The sequence below is a fragment of the Ambystoma mexicanum genome, chromosome 4p (genome assembly GCF_040938575.1).
Source record: "Ambystoma mexicanum isolate Mex_15411 chromosome 4p, UKY_AmexF1_1, whole genome shotgun sequence".
Taxonomy (NCBI): domain Eukaryota; kingdom Metazoa; phylum Chordata; class Amphibia; order Caudata; family Ambystomatidae; genus Ambystoma; species Ambystoma mexicanum.
In genome coordinates this window covers 798276647-798297014 of record NC_090927.1, presented here as the reverse complement: position 1 = coordinate 798297014, position 20368 = coordinate 798276647, and the positions used below count along the sequence as shown (strand labels likewise).

Sequence of the window (20368 nt, the reverse complement as noted above, 5' to 3'; positions counted from 1 at the left end):
TTGGCTTCTGGCAAAAAGCACGATCGAGCTGTTTCTGTGCTCAGAACAAGGAAGGGGGTGGTACTGCAAGCCCTCGATCTGCAGGACTGGTTGGCTTCCCTGGACCTTCAGGATGCCTACTTCCATGTCCCAATTCATCGAAGGCACACAATGTCAGAATGCACCAAAGTATCAACCGAAAAGGATACAATATTCAAAAGGATACAGGAGGTAGGGTCTTCCGGATCCCTGTTCACCCGACTTGATAGTCGTGAAGTCAACAAAGACCTTCCAAATGATACAACCCTCTGGCTGATAAAACAGGCAGAGCGATGGATCACTGGAAAGGGCGTGGGTAAGGTATAGTAATCCAGCCTAGGACAAATTAAAGTATCATGAATAACTGCTCCAACCTGAGTATGATGAGTTAGATAATGACAGGAATGATCACACTGACCTGTATCTCTGGGTAGAACAATCCAGAAGTCTCTTGATGGATTTGAAATGAAGAACAAAACGACAGGGAAGGGAAAATTAGTAAGGGAGACTTATCCCGGACGGAACGAGGCTCACGCTAGATACGGGTTGAATTCACCACAGGATAGCGTCCCAAGTTCAGTTCAAAGTCACTTCCAATAATCCTTGAAAGGCTTCCTTCCCACTTAGGGATCAATCCTTCTGTTAATTCCACAGATGCAGGAGTTAGAAGAAAATAGTGTTTGAAGACAACGTGCGCGTGTGGATTTACACGCGGGCAGGGTTCGCGCAGCCTTGGCCAGCCGCACTTGAAGACGAAGAGCGCGTATGGATTTTACACGCGGGCAGGATTCACGCAGCCTGGGCCAGCCGCACTTGAAGACGAAGAGCGCGTGTGGATGTTACACGCGGGCAGGATTTACGCAGCCTTGGCCAGCCGCGTATGAAGACAAAGAGCGCGTGTGGACTTTACACGCGGGCAGGATTTACGCAGCCTGGGCCAGCCGCACTTGAAGACGAAGAGCGCGTGTGGATGTTACACGCGGGCAGGATTTACGCAGCCTTGGCCAGCCGCGTATGAAGACAAAGAGCGCGTGTGGACTTTACACGCGGGCAGGATTCACGCAGCCTGGGCCAGCCGTACTTGAAGATGAAGAGCGCGTGTGGATGTTACACGCGGGCAGGTTTTACGCAGCCTTGGCCAGCCGCGTATGAAGACAAAGAGCGCGTGTGGACTTTACACGCGGGCAGGATTTACGCAGCCTGGGCCGGCCGCACTTGAAGATGAAGAGCGCGTGTGGATGTTACACGCGGGCAGGTTTTACGCAGCCTTGGCCAGCCGCGTATGAAGACAAAGAGCGCGTGTGGATTTTACACGCGGGCAGGATTTACGCAGCCTGGGCCGGCCGCACTTGAAGATGAAGAGCGCGTGTGGAATAGCACGCGAAGGGATAGCTCCAGGAATCAGCGTGTGGCGGAACACACGCTATCGAAGGCCCAAAAGTAGCTGTAGGAATATACCAGGATGTAGATCAGAGGTTCAGCTACACAACGCCAATAGAGACGATCAGAAGCAGCGAGTGAAGTTTCTACGCTGCTTAAATACGTGATACCGTAGTTCACGTGACGAAGCAAAAGTCACGTGAAGTTAGCGACGTGAAAAGTGTAAACGTCGTTTTCCCGGTAACGTATCGAATAGCCTCCATTTGGAGTAGAACGGTCTAGCTGTTCTACGAGCGTAGCGTCCAGCATGCATGACACACAAAGTACCTAAGGTTCTTGGTGGGAGAACACCATTACCAGTTCACGGTCATGCCGTTTGGCCTTTTCTCGGCTCCCAGTGTTTTCACCAAGCTGCTGGCAGTGGTAGCGGCTTGCCTCAGGAGGGAGGGCATTCATGTCTTTCCCTACCTGGACGACTGGCTTGTCGGATCTCGCTCCCCAGATCTGGTGTTGGAGCACCATCTCCGCAAATGCACTCTTTTGCAGAGCTTGGGGTTTTCCCTGAACTTGGACACTTGCCTGAGCAAGGCTTTCCCGTCCAAGGTTTGAGTGGCAAACCGCTTTTGGATGGCCAGTGTCCTCCAATCACAGGAACAAGTCTGTGCCTCAACTTTCCTGTGCATTCCGGGCCTTATGGTGTATCCTGCCTCATTGTGGTGCCGGAAGCGAGGCTGCGCATGAGTTTACTTCAGTGGATTCTCTGTTGCCAATGGTCACAGTTCCAGGGCCACATGTCGGACCTTCTGCAATTCTCGAATCAGGTGACTCAGGATTTTGCGTGGTGGGCCGTGCAAGACAACTTGCTCGGAGGCTTGTTGTTTTGCCAACCTTGGTCCCAGGTGATAGTGATCAGACGCATCTCTGACTGGCTGGGGTGCTCACCTGTCGGACCTAACAGTGATAGGACCGTGGTCTCCCACTGACTCTCAGGAGCACATCCACATGCTGGAGTTGAGGAAGATCAGGCTGGCCCTGGTCGCTTTCCTTCCCTCTGTGAAAGGCAAGACTGTGCTGGTTCTGATGGATAACATAGTGGCTATGCACTGCCTCAACAAACAAGCTGCTGTGGGGTCCTTGCCTATGCACAGAGAAGCAATGTGACTGTGGTTCTTGACTCTGGAGAACAGTGTCTCCCTGACGGCGGCTCATCTGGCCGGATGAGAGAATATCACACATCGGATGCCTTAAGCAGCAGTCTTCGGCCGCCTATTCGTGTGAGCTCTGTCAGACATTCTGGATGAGATCTTCTCCCTTTGGGGGACTCCTCAAGTGGACCTCTTTGCTTCCAGTGCTGACAGGAAGTGCAAGCTGTTCTGCTCCGGGGAATTTCCTCCCCGGGGCACTCTGGGGACTTATTGACAGTTGAGCAGACTTTTGACTTCCTTTATGCATTTTCGTCGATCCCTTTCATTCTGCTGGTTCTCGGGACATTGTGCCTGTTCGGAACCACAGTGATCCTGTTTGCCCCCGTTTTGCCCAGCCCCTGTTTGGGGCTGGAGATTGTGGTATTCAGAGTTGTTGGACTTTCTATCTGCCCTCCTGGCGCCTCCCAAAGAACGTAGACCTGCTCTCCCAGCCTGAACCTTCGTGTTTGGATACCAAGAGGCAAGGATACAAGGAGTGGGACTTGTCGGATGATGTCCTCGATGTGCTCCTTTCAGCTCAGAAAATTGCTACCCAATCTTTTATGCCTGCAGGTGGCATACATTTTCGATTTAGTGCCAGGAGAGGGACTTGGATCCTTTATCTTGTCCTCTATCTTCTGTGTTGGATTTTGTGCTATCTTTGGCCCTGTCAGGCACTGTAAAGGGTTACCTCACCACTGTTTCGGTATTCAAGAGGTCCCCGGAACAATCCCTGCTGGTTTGCAGTTCTTGCATTGTTTGTTGTGAGAAACCTGACTATGTCTCCCTAGCTAGTCCCCGGGGATCTGTCATCCATGTGGCCAGGACACTGCCATTGCTATTGGATCCAGTTCCTGGGGGTGGACCAGTGAGGGAGGATCACCTGGATGGGGGGTCCTTGGGGAGTGGGACACCAACTGGTGAGATGCGGTATCCCCTTTTTCAACACCTTTTTACCACCCTACCACGTAGGATATTCCAAAACACTGCCCGCCCTATTTCTGACACAAGCACTTTCGCAAAACACGAAAGACAACAGACTAAGACCAGGGCCATTTACCTGACATGTCCCAATACAAGGGTCAGGCAAAGTCAGGCAATTGACCTGAATCACACACATACCTGACAACCCTTTCCCTTCCCCACAGGGATAAAAGGTGGAGCACGAGAGCACAGTACGAGCAAGGCAGACCTTACCCTTTTGCGACTAAAGCCTATGAAACCTCTGCATGAGGAATCATAAGACCGTGAACAATAGCCATCATGTATTGCAGCAGATGTTAACGGTACACAAGAACCTCCTCTGCTGCTTACCAAGCCGGGAGAGACGCTTGTCTCTGTGGTAATAACCTTGACTCCAAAGAGAAAGAAAGCCAATTGGTTAATCACAGCCGGTGAGTTGAGGGGAGAGTCGATAAGGAACCGAACTGTGTTGAACGAAAAGTAGCAAACAGCTTATGTGAACTGTGAAAGTCTTAAAGAGCTGGTGATGAAAAAAGGGGAAAACCAGCAGCAGAGGAGTCCGGCATCACGTGGGTGCTCAAGCAGGAAACTCTGGGCGATTACCCGTTGGTAGAACTACCATAACAAACCAATATATCATCCTCTGTCCAAACCAACTACTCTATCCCTACCACTAACAAATAGACCAAGAAGAAAACGGTTCAATGAACATCTGATCCAAGCCACCCAGAAAATAGCTCCCATCTTCTGGTGAAACAATCCAGTCTTGTGTTGACTTAACAGCAGTCTCTTGCAATAGGGTCAGATTTACCAAATATGCTTAGACCAGAAGAATGACTTCCTTCTCCTGGTCTATCTGGAAGAGCTCTGGAGACTGTTCCTTGATCGTCCTTTGGACAAGTCTTTAGAAGTCTCTCCTTCCTCCCAAGGATTTGTGAACAATGGTGTTAGGGCTTTATCCACTCTTCTAATTGCTGATAATGTATTGGGACTTCTTCTGTCTTGACTATTGGGGATATTACTCCCTGACAGTTCTTTGTCCTTTTGGTAATTTTCACATATGCTGAGTTTCCCACTGTGATAAAGGAGTTCACTCCTGAGGCACTCTTGAGATTTATGGCTTCTCGCGTCACCACTGTGACAAGGGAGATCACCTCCAAAGAATACTTGACTCTTTGGGCTCCCTGGACCCCACATGGCTTTCCCACAACTCCAGTTCACCTGTAGCTTCACTGGGGAGTGCTGCCGGTTCTTCCTGGGGGTATCGGCCGCTGTTGGTTCTGCACGCACTCTGTGCGTCTTCCTGCTTTCATTCTCTCTGGCCTGTGCGTGTCCGTAAAGCTATTGCTGCAGCGGTCTCTGCATGTTTTATGGACCAGATGATCCACCTCGGGGAGGCCATGCCACTGCTGGATTCTTCCTGCTTCTGCAGCAACTAGGGTTCCCTGCGGCTCGCGTAATTCCTTTAGGCCTCTTCTTCAGAGACTGCTTGTTTCCCGTTGCTTCGGGCAGCGCATGTTTGAACACCTTTAGTCCTTCCTCGGTCTTCCCTTTATACTGCTGGACCCGCCCTAGCATAGCATCAATGTTTGTTGTCAGAGCCTTTTAAGTTATCGTCAAGCCTCCTAGTGGCCACCTCATCACAGTTCTTGGGTAATCCTTTCTACTGTTGTTTTGTATGTTCTTTTTCTTCGTCTCAGTCCTATCTGGTCTTGCTTATGCAATAACAGAGACTTCACAATAACACAGTAGTAGTTTCAGGTTGGGAGGAAGGAGTCAACAGGGTCATGGCTTCTTGGAAGAAGGGTTTAGGGAGGTCTTTCACAGGACGGGAGACTTTATCCGCATGAGTGGTGTCTCTCCCTGTGAGGTTGTACTTTTTATCACCGTTAAGAGCACTATTGGCTACTAGCTTCACAGGGAAGGGCTTCCCCTCTGAGGAGATGTGATGAGAACCAGTGACTTTCCTGTTTGCCATCCCTTCTGCGAGACGGTTGAGTTAGCTCCAGGCATTGTCTGTTTTACCTCCCTATTGGGTTTTTTCCAAAGAGAAGGTGACGTTGAGAGTGAGACTGATCCATCTTCCTGGGTATGCAGTGATAAAATTGCGACAAAAAAGTCACCTGTACAAAGAATTAGGACAAAAATGCTGTGGTTTGACCCGTTAAAGGTGTACACCATTTAAGGGCAGCGGGGGTTGCAGGGGTGTCCCCTGCTCCCCTTAAATGGTATAATGGGTACGGGGGTTGCGGGGGTGTCCCCTGTATCCTTTACATGGATTGCAGCGGCAAAACCACAGCCTTTTTGCCGCAATATTTTGTGTCCACAGCCATTTGTGCAGTGATTTTAACACATGGAAACTCTTCCTGTATTTATTCCTTCACCTCAGCCTTCCAAAGTGGAGGAACAATTCCATCATCAGGACCCGTTACTGGCCCTTAAATTCTTCATCTCTTGTACTAGGGAGGCTAGGAAAGATGGCTAGCTTTTCGTTGGTTACGCTGATGCTAATCCTGGCACGGCTGTGACCAAACAAACCCTGCCCAGGTGAATTATTCTCTGCATCTCAGAAAGCTACGATCTTCCTGGTAAGGATGTGCCTGAACGTCTCAGAGCTCGTTCTACCCGGGCATGGCTGCCACCTCTGCCTGGAAGAGGGTAGTCCCAGGCCTGTATATTTGCCAGGCAGCAACAATGGCATCCTTGCACACGTTTGCTAAGCATTGTTTTTAGTAGAGCAGTCCTCTAGAGTTTTCTGGTTTAGGTGGTGTTCTTGCTTCCCCCCTCCATTAGGTTTAAGTCTGCTTTGGGAGTCTATCATAGATGAGGAATTCATGGTAGCGAAGAATCGATTAAATTTACAAAAAATACTTACCTTTTGGTAATGTTCTTTCTGATGGATGTTCCTCCACAGATTCATCATCGCCTTCAAGGGTCGCAGTGCTGCTATATATACTGGTCCCAACGGTTCTATGTAATTCCATTGCCAGGGTTTTTTTCACTGATTTTTTTTTTTTTTTTTTGCTGCCGATTTTTGTTTGGCCGAAAAACAAATCAAATGGTTTCTTTTTTAATTGTGAGTCCCCGCCCCCCAAATCTCCCTTCCCAGTATTTTACTACCTATTTCCCACACCCTCCTACCCCTTATATCACTTTACCCCCACCCCGTACATTTTTCTATGATTTTATATGGCAAAAACGTGGCGGCAAATCGGCGAAAAAAAATCTGGCAATTAATGACTGTCGTACTGGTCCCAAGATCATAACTGGGTGGGGTGCGTAGAGGCGATGGAAGGAGCAGACGCGGAGCCACGCTGCGCCCCCTGGTAGCGTAAAAGTAGTTTCCAGAGAACATCTGTGCAGGGATAGGGATGATATAGATGAGGAATCCGTAGCAGGAACATTACCGAGAGGTAAGCAGTTTAACCTTCTGAAAGGCGTGAGTGGAAGGTAAGGAATCCAGGTGTTGAGAAGTCTAAAGGTGTATTGTGAAAGCTGGAAGATCGAGGAAAGGTCACGACTATGAGTAACACCTGCAAGTGACTTCCCAGGGGAACTTTTATTTTTGTTATGTTATTAGGGCCAAGACTTTGGAAAATGTTTACATTTTAGCAAATGGTTAACTGTGGGGCTAAGAACTCTTTAAGATAAAAATATTTATTGGACCATTGATTTGGCCACCTCTTTGGACATTGATTTATAGAATACAGTATTCCTGGAGGGACAAGGACCATTTAAGACTAGGTTGTAAACTGTATGGTTTTGGAAAAGCCCTGCTGCAAGTGTTGTATACACTAAGATTGTCCCATCCCAGGCATTGTTTCACGAGGAACATACTTTTAGATATTCTGTTGAAATGCAGAAATTAGTGTATCATTGCTCAACTTTCATACATGTTTTGCAGAGCAGTAAAAGAAACGCAGTGTGGTACATTTTGGGAAACATTCATTGCATAGTGGTCAAGGGCAGGGCATCTGTCTTTTCCTTTTTGACCTCTATGCAGCATATAACGGATATGGGTTATTTGACCGAGATCTATACATTCGGGGCGGAACTGACTGCAGTCGATTTCGCTGCAATATATTTGACCTTCGGCCCAACAAGACAAATCCCTGGCCCGCCAGCAGCCATAATTCTATCCCCCTCCCCTAATTACCTTATTGCTGTCTGCCATTGTTAGGCAAGAATTAATGTAGTAATACTGTGTGAGGCTACACAACCCTTGTCTACTTGGTATTAGGTAACCCACCTTTTGGTACTTTGAGTGAGCAGCCATGCCTATCTCAAGTGGGGTAAATGTGAGATGTACCGCTGTAGCAATACAGTAACACTTACACTCAAGGTTTCAGTTATAAATAGTTATTTATTTATTGAACATCAATTTTTAAATAAGCATTCTTTAAAAAGGGTAAGATATGTAACAATCAAATATACTTTAAAATACTTTTCAAGAATCAGCACAAGTTTAATGGATACTCTTTAGAGATGCTTTTTACACACTTCGTACACCCGGAGGTGACTTCATTCACTAGGACAATAATAGCATTTATATAGCACTAGTTATTCTTTGCAGATTCTGAAGTTGCAGAAAGGAAAGGTTAAAGGAAGGGAAAAGGTTAAGAACAGGTTCTGCGGGCATGTAAGTATACTTAAATCTTCCAATGAAATCTAGACAAGCCTTTCCCAGCAAAACAGTTTAAAAACAGGTTACCAGCTCTGAGGGACAGAAATATGAAAGTCAATCTACTAGAAGAGTCTGCAAGGGAGCCAGGACAGCCACAGTCAATTGGAACACAGTCTAAGGAGCTGAGGCACTTCTTAGATAAAGTCTTGCACAAAGTTAGAGAGTTTTGTAGAAATCACTTGTAGGGTAACAAGCTGTTAAGCCTGTGGAAAGCAGAATTGAAATCCACTCCAACAAAAGTAACCAATGCAAGTCTCAACTGAGAAGAGCACAGCTAAAGAAGAGTATTCTAGCGGTAGTCTGGCCTGTTGCCACGATGCAGGTCGTGGGTTCCTGAGCCTCAGTCGTGGGGACAAGAGGGAGGACGTCTGGAGGACAATTTGTAGGTCGTCGACAGCTACAGGCTCTTTTCGGATCAGCAGCACTTTGCGGTTTCAACACATGGTAAACGGCACCACCGCGGATCTTGGATACTGGTTGGGCTTCCTTCACTCCTTGGGTCCTGCACTCTGGTGAGGGGACTCAAGCTCTCGTGGTCCTGCTTCTGGAGGGTGCTTTGGAGACTCCTGGAGCTTCTGGCCAGATTGCACATGTTTCACTTGACTATGGATTTCTCTACCTCTGCCACTCGGTTTGTCAGGTGTATCGAGCCACGTTCAAGTTATTATGCTGCAACATTTGGTGCTGTGGGCTCTGAATACAAGCTCAAAATGCCTATTTCAAACATTGCAAGATATTCAAAAATCTTACTGAACACCAGCAGACGTCTGTTAGAATGAAGTCTTGTGTGCATACCAAATCTGGAAAGATGAAGAGCCTAAAATAATGTTCATAACAAAACTGGCTGAGCTGTGGATGTCAGCAGCTTATGTGAAATGGGATTTAAAGCCACTAAAATCGAAATGTTTAAAATAAATGAGTGACCTACTTTTGAGTGTCATAGGTTGCAACTGCTTAAATGTCATGGTTTTGAACTTAGAATCAGCGTTCTAGCTGTATGTGTCAAAATTGTAAGTTTGATTTGAATGAAGAAAAACGGGAACAAAAGTGACCTTTGGCTGAAGCCTGGCTTAAGGATATTGAATTCTGCCGGGCAACTACCCCCGACAGGAGTTGAAACTTGCCCAGCAACTGCATTCATAGGCCCGGCCTGCCTTCTGCTGCCCCACCAAAAGGAGATTACACCTCTCTAATTGAATCAGGGGAGGGGTACCTGGGACTGCAGGAAAACAGAACAATGAACTTCCCTTTGCTCCAAGCAATTGCTAAATCAGGGGGTCGTAAACGGCTTCCTCTTGGAAGGAAATGGGAGGGGCACTGCCTCTGTGAGCCAGCTGAGCTTGGAGGAAGTGGACAAACCAGAAATTCCCCCATGTGCTTTGGGAAACCGCACCCCTGTGGGCCAGAGCATAATTTTAAAAAGATGGATAATTCATAGTACAAGATTGTCAAAATGATATCAATAATATTATTCCTGTGATTTTTCTGTGCACATATTAAGAGATGTTAGGACTCTGTTGTATGTTCTGGGGGTAGTAGCGGAAAATAGGGTATTACTCCAAATGTCTGTATGTTAAAAATCTGACACTTCATCATCTGATGCCCATATTCCTTGCGCACATTTGTGTAAATTCTGGAAAACGTTAGAGGTTGTGTTCTGGATGAAAAGGGCAGAATTCTCTCAGAAGTGAACACAACATCTTACAAAGACAGGGATCGGATGGTTTGGCGCTACAGAAAATATGTTAACTGGACATATAATATTAGAAAAATTGTACATAGATAAATATGCATTTAAGTCAGAAATAGATTTGTGTGCAAAGTGACAAGGGGAGTGATCTTTCTGTATGCCATAAAAATGATGTCTCATGACACAGGATGACTCACAACTCAGTTCCCCAGTCAGGCGACAGAGAATCCTCTAGCCTATCAGGATCCTCAGAGGGTTGGGCAGAGAAAGTCAGCCTTCCCACCCATTTTCAAAAGACATAAAAAGAGCCACTGAGACCCAGGTAGACATTCACTTTCCACTTTCTTGCGAAGCACTTTGACGGACGACATCCAAATTCAGGCCCTATCCAGAGACCAGAACTTAGAAAACCAGACTCCAGACTCCAGAACTTTGAAGCAGAAGGCCTACTGCAAGCTAAAAGTATTCTTAGCTGGCCTTACAATCTTGAAAACTGATTTTACCCCAGACTTCCAAGGGGCACATCAGAATAAAACAGCCGGGCTGTGCTGTTCGCTTCTGGCTAGAACTTTTGCCGGAACCAGAGACCCAGACCAGACCGCGTGCCAGTACCAGACCCAGAAAGCAGAGCTGTATCCCAACCGCAGACCAGACCCAGACCAGACCGCTGTGCAGTGCCGGAACTTTTGCCAGAACCAGAGATCCAGACCAGCAGAGCAGAGAGAACCGCAGCTAAACCTGTTGACCAGATCTGTGACGAGGCCCATTCCTTCCAAAATTAGGAGTGAGTATCCAGCCAGAACTGTGCAGAACCAAGCTCTTAGTTTAAAATAATCTTATTCAAACTATTTTAACCTGTCCAAACTGCATCATATATTTAAATCTTTAGGGCACCTGGCTAGGTCCCGATTTACCCAGGTGGGTATACGTATAATAAACAGAGATAATCGGGATGGGGAGATCCAAAACCAGAGACAAGTAGGTGCTAAACGTGTGTGTTTATTGTATAATCTTTCGTGCTTATCGGAAGTAATGTAAAATAAATTGTGCAGTAAACATTGTACAATAAACACACACGTTTAGCACCTACTTGTCTCTGGTTTTGGATCTCCCCATCCCGATTATCTCTGTTTATTATACGTATACCCACCTGGGTAAATCGGGACCTAGCCAGGTGCCCTAAAGATTTAAATATATTGAGCACAACCCGCGGTTGAAGGGCTACTCATCAAACATAGGAGCAGTCACCAGGACATCCTCCTATCTCCAACAAATATGGACAAAGTTAATATCGTGTCCTACACTGAAGAATATTTTCAGAAATTAATGGGCATAACCACCACTTTAGGCTCCGAAGGTGGACCCATCGCCCAAGGCGCCAACAGAGATGAATTAGATACCATCTTACAGAAAAAGAAAAAACTTGTAAGAACAGAAATGCATGGTACTTTCATGCTAGAATACCTGAAAGCGGGAATCATCCCCGAAGGCCTACAAGTGAAGAATATCCCCAGGGTATTCACTGACAATCCGAAATTCAAAGTGAACTTTAGCGGCGTGGGCAACAAATGTAGCCGTGACTGGATAATCCTTATAATCGACACTGCCCAGGAAGAATGCAAAAAACAGGGAGAAGACCTTGCCACCCTGGAAAAGAAATTTACAGATGACAGAACCATCAATGACGCACAACAAAAACTACAAAAATTAGAAGAAGAAGTGATTAAATTTAATCAACTAACAGTGGAACGCAAAGTACAGAAATTCAGGAAAGATCTCAACCACTACGCAGAGGAAAAAACCTATCCCTATCTCAAAGAAACATACTACGAGGAACTCCAGCAACAACAGAAAACTAACTACAATAGACGGAACCGGGTAGTCAACTTTTCAGGTAGCTCGGGATCCTCAGGCGGGAGTACCCCAGGCTCCCCCGGTACCAACGGGAATCAAAACCAACCACTACAACATCCGTTTTTTCAGAGAGGGGGCCAACGAGGCCGCCCGAGAAGGCGCACTCAACAAACCGGACAATACATGAGGACACGCCAGTGGTACTCGAACCAGCCCTAGAGACAATTCCCATTTTTAACCTGTCCTCCAGGCCTTTAGCTCAAGCTGAACAGACACTCCTCGAGAGGGGCCTTTCCTTTGTTCCAGCTACCAAAGCAGACCCCTTCAACACGGAAGCAGAACTAAGAAGGTTTTTCCGGACCCTCAGGTTGAAATACTTTTTCGAGATACACGTACCCAGCAAACAAGATTCCATCAACCAGATACCAGAGAGGACTAAAGACAACATCACGGGGTTCAAACCCAAATCCACCTTCTTACCACCCCCTCACACGATCCCGAGTGAGTTTGAGACTTTTGAGAAGATCGTCATGAAAACAATCACCGACGGGATAAGACAAAAAAACTTTTATCAAGACAACCTGCTACCAACGGAGCGACAGTCCCTGAAGGACCTCCACCAGGATACCACCATCACTATAAAACCAGCAGACAAAGGAGGCGGTATTGTGATCATGAACACCGCAGATTACAATCAGGAATGCTTGCGACTCCTCAGCGACAGAACCTCATATAAAATGTTAAACAGGGACCCCACACAACGACTGCAAGAAGAGATCATCAACCTCACCAAGCATGCCGAAGACCAGGGGTGGATTTGTCAAGAAGAAAGGATCTTTCTCAACAAAACTCACCCGAGGACTCCGGCCTTCTACATTCTACCCAAAATCCACAAGCACCCCACCAAACCACCGGGCAGACCCATTGTCTCCGCCTGTGATTCACTGTTGGAACCCCTCTCTCTATATACAGATTTTTTTATGAAGCCGTTCGTAGGTAAAATGGCATCTTACCTCAAAGACAGTACCGAAACCATCAAGATTTTGGACTCCATACATCTGACTGCCCAGTCCATTTTGGTCACCATGGACGTTGAGGCACTGTATACCTCCATCCCACAAACAGAGGGCCTACAAGCCTTGGCGACTTGCCTTGAAAAACGAGCCAACACTTCTACCATACCTACTAACTTTTTGGTGGAGTGCATTCGGATCGCCATGGGTGAGAATTTCTTTCTATTCGGCCATCAAATGTACCAACAAATTAAAGGAGTGAGCATGGGCGCCACTTTTGCCCCGGACGTCGCCAATCTGTACATGGCACAATACGAAGAAGATCACATCTACTCTGACAACAATCCTCACAGACCAAACATCAAGGTCTGGCGTCGATACATCGATGACATTTTACTCATTTGGGAAGGAAGCTCTGAAGAACTACTAGCTTTCCACCAATGGCTCAATGCACGGAACGATTACATCAAGTTCACCATTGAATGGGACTACCAAGAGATCAATTTCCTCGACCTACACATTTACCGGTCCGGAGATGCGCTGAAGACGGAACTCTTCAGAAAACCTACCGACAGGAACACCCTTCTCCACTTCACCAGTTACCATCCACAAGGTTTAAAATACAATCTCCCCTACGGTCAGTTTCTGCGCATCCGGAGAAACTGCTCTGACAAAGAAAGATTCAACTACCATGCACAACAACTGCAAACACGTCTTGGAGAGAGAGGATACCCCAGGAAGTCCATCAAGACAGCCAAGAAAAGAGCGGCCAACACCGACCGCTCCCTCTGCTTAACCACTAAAGAAAGACTCCCTAACGATAGAACTGTCTGCGTCACCACGTACAACCCAGTCAGTAACCTCATCAAAAATACCATCAACAAACACTGGCATCTGGTAAAAAATGAAGGTACCCTGGCGAAGAAACCACTGTTCGCCTTCAAGAAAAACAGAAATCTTAGAGACTCATTAGTCCACACCTTCCTAGAACCCACCAAACCAGTCACCACGCTGTGGAATCTTCCACCAGTGGTGGGTCACTTCAGCTGTGGACATTGCGTCGCCTGTCGTTTTACCACGAACAGCAAAACGTTCATCCATAAGAACCTAGTATGGAAACAGAACAGTCACACCAACTGCGAAAGTAAGCACGTGATCTACGCTATCAAGTGTCCCTGCGACCTGATTTACATCGGCAAAACCATCAGACCAGTCAAACAAAGGATCAACGAACACAGATCCTGCATCAAAAACAAAGTTGAGGACAAACCTCTGGTCGAACACTTTAGCCAGAAGAAACATACCCATGAAGAATTCACGTGGACCGTGATCCAACAACTTCAGCCTCAAAGACGAGGAGGCGACATCAACATTGCCCTCACTAGACTCGAGCAAAAGTGGGTCCACAGATTGAACTCCGTCCAAGACGGCCTCAATATAACCGTTGAATGGAAACATTTTTAGAACTGCCATTAGCCATCAGTCACCGACGTCCCCTCTCTGGCAACGGACTAGTGTCCATTACACTAGATTGATCTAAATGTGTACATTTTACACCTATGTTTTTTCTACCTTGAGAATTGCTTGTGCACTGTTACCATCCCTCTGTGCATCTTCGAGATATAATGGTTTCTCCTTGTGATGATTATTGCACACCAGAGTCATTGTGTTGTACCATCCACAGTGTTTTGCGGTAACTATGCCATCACATGACCGTCTCAGCCTCCATGTGGCATGCCCGTCTTACTGTGCGAACTTCCTATTGCCGATGTCCTTCCTGCCCCCACTGGACTACATTACCCAACATCACACACGTAGTACCGCCTTTCCATTGGAACACGGCGCACAGCCGTTGGATTGGCCCAAGCAGACTGCCGCCCCGGGACCGCGGGATCCCATTCGTCTGCCTTTAGCCACAGGCTGCTATTTATACTGTCCTCCACGGCACCCTCGGTGTCCGACTCATCCGGCTCCCACCAGTCTACGTCCAGCACGGCAGCGTACCACCCAGACCACAGTAAGTCCCCCCACCCAAACGCGGGCTAGCCCATGTTTCCCGAAACACTCGACTCACACAGGTCACTAAAACCTTTTTAATTTTCCTTCTAGACTTGGGTATATTTACGCCCCACTCCTGCTTCGTGAGACTCTTGACCACGTTGGCTCGAAGGCAATGATAGCCCTCCACCTTGTGCCATACACCGCACCGGTCAACCCGCACTCCTCGCGGCTTCCCCGACAGCACCCACCTGCTCCCCTCCGGCGGCAGGTAAGCTGTTTTTTAAGATACTCCATATGGTGTATCACTTGGGCATTTATTCGGCCCGTATTAAATACTCTAAGTACTTATTGAATCACCACCCGAGATCCTAATAGCTCTGTTCTACCCACAGACACCACGGACAGCACCACTACTGGTGCCTCTTTCCTGACGAAGGCCAGCACAAAGACGGCGACTTCCCAGCCACTTTTTTGGCCGAAACACACCCTGTGTCACCCCCTGTGTCGAACCATTCATCACAACTGCATCACTACCTGTACCTGTTCACTTTCAAGATTGTTGTGTGCACCTTGTGTTTTTGTTCCTCGATATGCGAGGAAACTTGTATTTTCAATGTAATGCTGACCTCGATATTCCAGAGGTTTGCACCCACCTGTGTCACCACTGCGTGACCCACTCTGTCCGTCCTCTCTAAAACACCTTTCGTGCTTATCGGAAGTAATGTAAAATAAATTGTGCAGTCACGTACCACTTTCTGTGTGATTATACAATAAACACACACGTTTAGCACCTACTTGTCTCTGGTTTTGGATCTGCCCATCCCGATTATCTCTGTTTACAAACTGCATCATAGAAATCGTGTGTCCATTCTGTGATTTCAAACCTGTGAAAGTGTCATTTGCCATTTGAATCTTACTTTATTTCTGAAAATCTACCTCCACTAGATCGTCCGTATCTTTGGAACCGCACGTGCTAGGAACGAGATTTACCTTTCATTTTAGAGCTAAGATCCTCAGCTTTCCGTAATCTTCGAAGAAGTGCAGCGAATTGCAATTTGACTCAATTTCTCCACCTGTCAAAATAGCTGCCTTACTTGCAACTGCTGAATTTCATTTTCTACCTGATAATCACTCGTGTATCCTTGCTAGTGTTGACCTAAACTAATTCAAAGTAGCTGTCACCTACCCTGAATCTCCTATAGGGAATTAAAATCATTTTAAGCATATTTTTCACTTCTTTGCAAATCGCATGTAAAAGTATTTTACCTGTTTAAAAGCATACCGGTTGCTCTAAGCTTGCTAGGGGGGAGCTGGAATTTGTATTGCATTTGATTGTATTCCTGAAAACTGTGTGCTCTTCTTCCATCTCCTTATATTGCATAAGGGGGGGAGTGAATTGTCAAAAGAAAAAGTGATCATATTATCCCTTGTTGAAACCATATCAGTTTATTTCTGTGCTGCATTCTTTCCATCATTGCTTTTCCTTGAAACCATAAAAGTATTCTCTGCTACCTTATCCTTTCTATACTAACTCCTCACTGATTGAAAAGAGTGTGCAATTGTAACATTACCCATTGTTGATCAACATTATATTCATAAGTGGGCTATCAAATATTAATTTATTCATAAAAGTGTGATATATATATATTGTTTAATTTTCAAATAAATCTTTTAATTTGCAAAACAAACCTACTTCTTGGCTCAGTGAGGTCAGGGGGATTCAAAGAGATCGGCGTTATACAAGGGTTTATCATCCAGATCTATGAACTTGTCATAAAAATATATAAATAAGGGCTTCCCTTGGGCATCCCAGACTAGGCATTGACTTATTTGGAGTGCTGAATTGAAGTCACTTAACAGGTTCTTGCAGCAGGGAAGAAGTACAGCCAGTAAGGGAGCATGGGCACAGTGTAATTCGTCTCGGGTTAGTTGGTTCCACTAACCCAAGGGAAGAAGTCGTCCCTTCTGGAGCTTCTCTTGTTGATCAGAAAGGTTTCCGCACAGCAGCAGGGCTTCACCGAGCAATTCAAAGGTCCAGGAGGATGCAGCAAGTTTTGTTCACGGTTTCTTCATCAGGTGTTCTTCCCAATGGTCGACTCTGCCTCTAGTCCCAAAACCCACACCTTTTAAGCAGGTTTCTCCCATACATGCACAGCCTAGGCTGTCACTCAAACATCAGGGTGGCTGTCCTGTAAGGACAGCCAGCCAATACAAAGGACAGGGGAGTTTCGGGTACCTCCCTCACATCCTGCGTTTCCAGACACACTGGAGCCAGAGGTGGTTTCAGGACTGAAGCCCACCAAAGGCAAAATGAACAAAGGGTTCAATCCTGGCTTAGCGTGCAGAGCAAAACCCAAGAAAGACCTCACAAACAGAAAATGGCGAAAAAAGACGACAAGGGCCATTTTAACAAAATGGTCACCCATGGATGCTAAACTGCAACTGAGGATTCAGCCTGCGGTAGAAAAGCACAATGGTAGGAAAATTAAACCGCTGTCACCAGCCTTTTAAAGCAGTGAGGGTAACATAAAAAATATTACATGAGAATGTAGAATAAGGGGCTACTAGGTAAACCCCCAGCACTCGACATAAGATGGTGTGTGCTGAACCCACAACGAGAAAAGGTAATTAGAGTAAATTTCACTTTACTATTCTTGGCAACAGTAGTTCACACAAAAAAAGGTATTTAAACATTATGATAAATCTAAAGGATTTCTCTGTGACACTGCACTGAAGGTGCTGTGTGTCGCCATAGAAAAAGCAGATGCCTATGGAGTTTGTCAGACTCCAAAAACAGTGAAAAACACACAATCCAAATCAGGTCAAAACACATGAGAGAGTGAGAAAAAGGGCTCACTCACTCCAGGGTTAAAATTAAAAAGTCCTAAAGTCCAGCAAAAAAGGTCTCTAAGGTTGAAGGGAATTTGCACAGAAATGAGAATTCTCCCTAACAGCCCTCCACCTGTGGTTGCAGCTATGGTTTTAAGTTGCCTGGACTACTGCAATGCCCTTTACTTGGCTCAACCTAAGGACATATTCCAGCGGCTTCAGCGACTTCAAAATCTTGCTGCGTGCATGGTAACGGGTTCACCCTGTGGGGCTCATATTTCGCCAATCCTGCGATCTTTGCATTGACTTCCTGTGGCTCAGTGCATTGAGGTCAAGGCGCTGTGCATTGTACATCGGGCACTTCACAATCAAGGGGCTGAATACCTCAGGACAAAATGTACCCGCTATCTTCCAAATCACTGACTGCGATCAGCCTCAGCAGATTTGCTATGTGTACCATTTTATCACAGTTCACGCATTGGAGGTCGAGCTTTCTCGGTGGCCGCTGCACAATCATGGAACAATCTCCTGTTGGCAGTAAAAAATCTCTCAAACCAATGGGCCTTTAGAAAGGCTTTAAAACATACTTGATCTAGATCATTGTCGCTGCCTGGCTGATGGTCTACTGTTCTGCCTCTCTAGTGCCATGATACGTTCGGGTGACCATGCACTTAATACAACACTATAACATATATATTCAGGAGCCTAAAAATCAATGGCAGCTGACACATTCACCTTCTTCTCTCATGTGTGGATTCAGGTTTCCTTCCCACGCACCATCTACAGATTGGTCACATCTGGTAGTGACAAGCAGAGCCAACTCATTCTCACACCGCAGTTCCCATGTCCATATGTTGCCAAATCTGTATATCATTCACTCAATCAGGAGCAATGTCTGGTTGTTGGAATTGGTATTGGATTCTACCCAGGAGCTGCCCGATAAAAACTTCATGCAGTACTGGTGACAAATGTTTACACAGAAGTCTGAGTTGCTTCCTTGAATGTTTGCAACAGTGTCATCTGCTTGGCACCTGGAAAAACAGGCCTTTATGTCTTAACACGTAGGGTAACCTCCAAGCTCCCTGCAATAGTTTGCTAAAAAATAATCCACTCGGAAATCGCCCCTTTCTTGTGGGTGTTTCCTTTGGCATTTCCTTCAAAGCTACCTCATTGTTTCTTGAACGAGCCACCATGCAGGGTTTCACTGATATTTACTTTTAGAAGGCCATGGAAGTGATTGACACAATATGTAAAAGAGAGAGGAAGTGAAAAGTAGTCTTGAAAAACAGAGCATGTAACCACTTTGTTTGCCCCTGTAATGTGGGTTTACATGTTTTAAAGTTCACCAAATATGGCATGCAGAAGATCTGGCTACTTCCGAACACGCTGCCAAGTATTTCAAAGTTTATCAATGTTTTCATGCCTAAAATGATTGCTGAAACTAAAAACATTTTTGAATGGGGATCAGATGCTGAGAAATACACTACTTGGCCCACAATATCTCAACATCCAGGGAGCCTCTAGCCACCTGCCCACTCCACCGCCTCACCAATCCACCAAACCTGTGTTCCCCACGCATCCTTACTCCGTTAGTTTCACATCTGACCACAACATTATAGTTAAAGGGGCAGATACCTAAAGTGGAGATGGCCAGCTATATGGCCACAGTCAATTGTTTTTGCGCAGACGATACCTATCATGCCTAGTTTAAAATGGGCATTTGGGATCAAACGTTTGAGGCCAGAGCTCTCAGAGGCGGCAATGAGGGCTGTCAATGGGCTCAATGAGTTGCTTAAGAATTCATAGTGACTCCTAGCACTAAAGAAGTGGAATAGTCTCTTTTTACTGTGACCCGCTCAAGGAGATTTAAAGTTAAGGATCCCTAAAGGTAAGTGTAACTATTTCTTTGACTATGGGAACAAAAGGTGTTCTGTGTTGCGTATTCTGCATTTTCAGTCTTTCCTATTCTATTGTTGAATGATTGTATATGAAAGATCTAAATGTTTACACTGTTCAAATCAGCAAGTTGGCTTTGATTTAAAGGAACATTGCAATACCTGACTTTATTCCACAGTGAAGTGGGTTGTTGCTAAAAAGGGCAAACCCAGAATGCACACTTGTAAACCACGAAAGACCAGTACTCATTTCGTAGCTATTGCATAAAAGCTCTGAAAAAACCACTAACTATTCAAAAAGACATACAGCAGCTGGTCCACACAGCTCACTTGTCTGAAGGTTCCAGCCATGACCGAAAAATGACACTGCTACAGGGTTAAAGGGATGATGCACTTTGCAATTGTTCTAAATAAATTTAGGGGTGGAAGAAAATGTTAAATCGTGCTACAATTATCACCTGGTAACTTGAGATGCCACTTAACTTATTTGGTTGTCTGTTAAAAAAAAAAATAGCTTTCTATTTCAATTGCAGGAAAAATGATCAAGTCTGTTCCTGGAAAACTAATGAAAGAGGTGAGTAGATGAGGTACCAAAATATTGGTTGCATTTTTCTATATTGACATCATGTTGGACGACTTGACTGGGAATTATGATGATTCTTCATTCAAAGTAGTTTCAGTTGATGGAGGGGTCGAGGGTAAGGTAATGAGGTTAAAATAAAAGGAGCTGCTGAGTAACAACTTCTCAACAAAAAGAGGCAGGGCACTTGGAGTTTTTAGAACTATTCTTTGTTTTAATATTCGTGTTTCCCAAAATTGTTTTATGAAGTTATAATTTATCAACGGTCCAAGATGCT

The 20368-nt window shown here is 45.8% G+C and overlaps 1 protein-coding gene across 13 annotated transcripts in view; it reads left to right on the top strand.

Moving 5' to 3' along the window:
• Positions 1-20368, top strand: part of SNX14 (sorting nexin 14) — a 2214134-nt gene that overhangs the window by 1754348 nt on the left and 439418 nt on the right. For all 13 annotated transcript variants that reach the window (XM_069606348.1, XM_069606351.1, XM_069606342.1 and 10 more), the window contains one exon: positions 20045-20085. In XM_069606348.1, coding sequence (XP_069462449.1) covers positions 20045-20085 — 41 coding nt within the window. The remainder of the gene's footprint in view (positions 1-20044; positions 20086-20368) is intronic.